A 4,136-nucleotide genomic window follows, 5' to 3' on the forward strand; every position below is an offset into this window, starting at 1 on the left:
TGTAATCGACTAGTCCCTCCCCGAAAATTTCAGGCCTTGTGCTTATAATGGAAAGGATAGCAAAATCGTTAGCATGCCGGTTAAAATGCTTTGTGGCATTTCGTTCGTCTTCATTTTTACAGTTCAAACGCCGCCGAGGTCGACTTTGCCTTTCATCCTTTCACGATCGATAAATTAAGTACCAGTTGAGTACGGGGTCGATGTAATCGACTATCTCTCTTCTCCTTGTGCCTATAATAGAAAGGATTATTATTATTATTATTATTATTGTTATTATTTTTTTGTTCGTTCAAATCCCGCCGCAGTAAATTTTACCTTCTATTCCTCGGGATTGATAAAAATAGAGTAGAGTCGTGTAATTAGAGTCGATGTAATGGATTAAACCACCTCACCCTAAATTTCAGGCTTTGTAACTCTATTAGAAACAAGTATTGTTAGTTGGGTCAACAGAATCAGTGGAGCATCAAACAGAATTCATTATTCTTCGTTCCGAGTTCAAATCACGCCATGGTTGACATTGTCTTTCATCCTTCCGGGGTCGATAAACCAAAGTACTAATCAATAAGCGTAAACTTAATCCGTCGCCCAGTTTAATACCATCAACTGGTCCTTGGGGGATGTTAGCGGGCAGGGTCTTTAGTCAAAAAATTACGTAAACCTGCCAGTCACCTAATCCTTAGGCAAAAGCCACGGACCTCATTCTTTCTTCTCCGACAAGTTCGCAGAAATAGTATGTGACGGTTTAGTTTACTGTCTCATCTTCTCCAGAGTTTGTGGTCTTGTATTACAAATTATTTTGGGAAAGCAATCTCAGAAAGCAAGTGAGCTCCCATTTTACGACTGTATTTCGATTCTTGTTAGAATTGTTTCGCTTTAAAACAAAAACAAAAAAAATCATGATCCTAATGAATCTAGTTGCTATGGTGGTTGTTGTTGTTTGGCCCTCAGTTTCCTGTTATAATTCCATTGACATCTAGGTTGCATCAAAATCGGCTCCTTATTTTATCGAACTCAGAAAAATGACAAGCAAAGTTAACCTTGACGGGATTTGAACTCAGAGCGTGAAGGGTCGTAATTAATTATTATCGAGCTGATTTTCGATCAAAGACATTCCATCCGAATGCTCTCCAATATTTTTTTCTTTTCCCTTTTTTTTCCGTAATAGTATATCAAAAACTTAATTACGTTCTTCCTTTCGTTTAAGAATATGATTTTACGGAAATGTGACTGTTATTTCTAGTAAGTTGAGCGACCATGTAGAGTCTCTTTCGTTAGCTCATGAAGCTAACTGTAGTATTTATAAGTGAGTTTTCAACTGCAGCAGTTCTAGTAGTTTTATGTTTCTTTTATTCGTTCAGATTCCGTTTCTATTTATTCACTCAAAAACATCGATGTTTTTGTGTGTGACACAAACCGTTTATTTCCTAAACTTTTCGTATCCTCGCTAATTTGCATACACGAGAGGTCATCAGTCCGTGTCACTTCAGATTTGCATACGCGAGAGGTCACCAATCCGTGTCGCTTCTCATTTGCATACGAGAGGTCATGTAGCAGGCCCAAACGAGGAAACATACAACACCACGCGCAGTAGTATAGTGAGGAAGGAAGGATATGTTCTCTACGGATTTTCTCCGCTATCATGGCTAGTAACGGACACAGTGGCCCTATGAAAGTCAGACTTACAGGTAGGTTTACTTACATTTCCTCTGTCCATCAACAAATCATATTAGCCTGAAGGTATGAAGCACTAAGTAGTCAATCTAACTTACAAGGTGCTATAATTAAGTGCCTACCACCACGCATATGTATTAAAAATATGGCCGCCGCTTTTTTTTTTATTAGGGATAGCCTAAACTTATAACAACGTAAGACTTTACTAAATATAGGCCAAGAAAAATATTAAAGGGGAAAATTATAGTTATTCATCATTGCTGATTTTCTTTATTAGAACTCAGTTTTTATTCTACACGAATAAAACCATATATATTTATATATACACACATATATATACCCCGATCTGGTGTTCTTTTGAGGCTCTAAAAGAAAGTTCTTTGTGCCTTATTCTGTTTCCGTTTAAATGGAATGGCTAAAGTATATTGTTTATCTTAATCATAATGCTACTATTAGAAGTAATACTAACAATAAGGTGCTTTAGGAGATGGTTTTAACCAGTCTGTATTGGAGATTATCTGCGATCATATTTATTCTTAACACACACACACCATCGTGGTTGTGTTAATTTATAATTTCTCTGAACTTACACACCCCTTCTTCACGGTTGGTAATTAGATACGTGGGTGAAAGTCTGTGTGTGTGTGTGTACTGTGTTGGTTTAGTCATATCCACGTTTGTCTCAGACAATCAGACTGTAGAAATCACATATGTGTATCGGTGTGGGTGTATATATATAAATATACATGTATATTTATAATGTGCAACTAGGTGCGAGTTTATAAATAAGAGGTAAAAGTACGAAATATGTAAGAATGTATGTGTACATATATATATATATATATATGTATGTATATATTGTTCAGTTACTACCCGAAGTTTTAAGATTAGTAAAACTTGGAGTACAGGGAGTTTGCACGTAATATATACATACAGAAGAAGCAGGTGTGTATATATGGAGCGGTACTCATTAGTACTTTCTTTAATCGTGATTAAAATGAAATTTCTAATTATCCTATATATAGTTTATCATTCATGTTTTATATCGTCTTAGGAGTTCAGATAGATTTATTGTTTTATATATATATGTGTGTGTGTATATGTATTCTCTAAACAAGAATTTAGAATTTCTTCGGTTGTTTGTAATGTTCTTCATCGAAAAACAATAATACAAATGTATATGTGTATGTACAGTATCGGTGATTTTCTTTTGAAGTAGACAGATCGACATCTAGATCGAGCTTCGAGGGAGCCTCTGCAGAGTCGCTCCGATTTGCTAAACGCAGCTGCCAAATATCCCTCAAAGTCCATCATACCGCCTTAAAAAGGAACGTTAAAGTATTGCAGTCCCTGATGTATACCAAAAAAGAAAAAAATGGAATGGTCATGGGTGGAAAGCCTTTGCTTATAGGTTTATCTGTTTGATCAGAGATCAATTGGGGCCAAGCAACAGCAAATAGATCAAGGAATAAGATTTGCCAGACCAACTAACAACAAATATTAACTAACAAATATCAATGATCCTTCTAAATTAACCGCAATTAGTAGTACATGCTCAATCAATAAACTACTTTAAAACTAACTCTCTTTCCCCTTCAGAGTTCTTAAATTTGACTTGTTACATTATATGCAACTCTTCCCTACATTTAAGGGTTCTCTTCTAGCTTGTTATTACTGCTGTCTCTTCTACCATTATGTCTCTGACAAACTGCTAGATTACGATGGTAGCCTTTTGTTTCGTTGGTTTCAAAGTTATATATTATATATAAATATACATGTGTATATTTTATATACACACACACACGATCTGTGTGCATAAATATATACATATATCACATTTACGTGTTTACACTAGATATATTTACGTCTTTATACAGTATGTATATATACATATATTTACGTGTTTATACTGAATATACATATATATTATATATTTGTGTTTATGCTGTATATGCAATATATATATGTTATAATATATATTTACGTGTGTATACTGTATATATACATAAATATATTTAATAGAGGCAAATGGTTTAGTCTCATATGAACATGCGTTAGAAAGAATATTCTCTTTTAAATAACCTATTACATATGTAGTTATTTCAAGACGCATGCACGCCTGCAGTTGTGTGTGTGTGTGTGTGTGTATATGTATATGTGTGTGTATATATATATATATGTGTGTGTATGTATATGTGTGTGTATGTATATGTGTGTGTATGTATATGTGTGTGTATATATATGTGTGTGTATATATGTGTGTGTATATATGTGTGTGTATATATGTGTGTGTATATATGTGTGTATATATGTGTGTGTATATATATGTGTGTATATATGTGTGTGTATATATGTGTATATATATGTGTATATATATGTGTATATATATGTGTATATATATGTGTATATATATGTGTATATATATGTGTATATATGTGTATATATGTGTATATATGTGTATATAT

The 4,136-nt window shown here is 33.8% G+C and overlaps 1 protein-coding gene across 2 annotated transcripts in view; it reads left to right on the plus strand.

Annotated features, from left to right (window-relative positions):
* Positions 1 to 1,528: 1,528 nt before the first annotated feature.
* LOC106869353 (E3 ubiquitin-protein ligase SMURF2) overlaps positions 1,529 to 4,136 on the plus strand; it is a 107,070-nt gene continuing 104,462 nt past the window's right edge. For both annotated transcript variants that reach the window (XM_014915071.2, XM_014915072.2), the window contains exon 1: positions 1,529 to 1,685. In XM_014915071.2, the coding sequence (XP_014770557.1) occupies positions 1,640 to 1,685 (46 nt within the window). In that variant the 5' untranslated portion in view covers positions 1,529 to 1,639. The remainder of the gene's footprint in view (positions 1,686 to 4,136) is intronic.

The sequence above is a fragment of the Octopus bimaculoides genome, chromosome 6, assembly GCF_001194135.2.
Source record: "Octopus bimaculoides isolate UCB-OBI-ISO-001 chromosome 6, ASM119413v2, whole genome shotgun sequence".
In the NCBI taxonomy this organism is placed as follows: domain Eukaryota; kingdom Metazoa; phylum Mollusca; class Cephalopoda; order Octopoda; family Octopodidae; genus Octopus; species Octopus bimaculoides.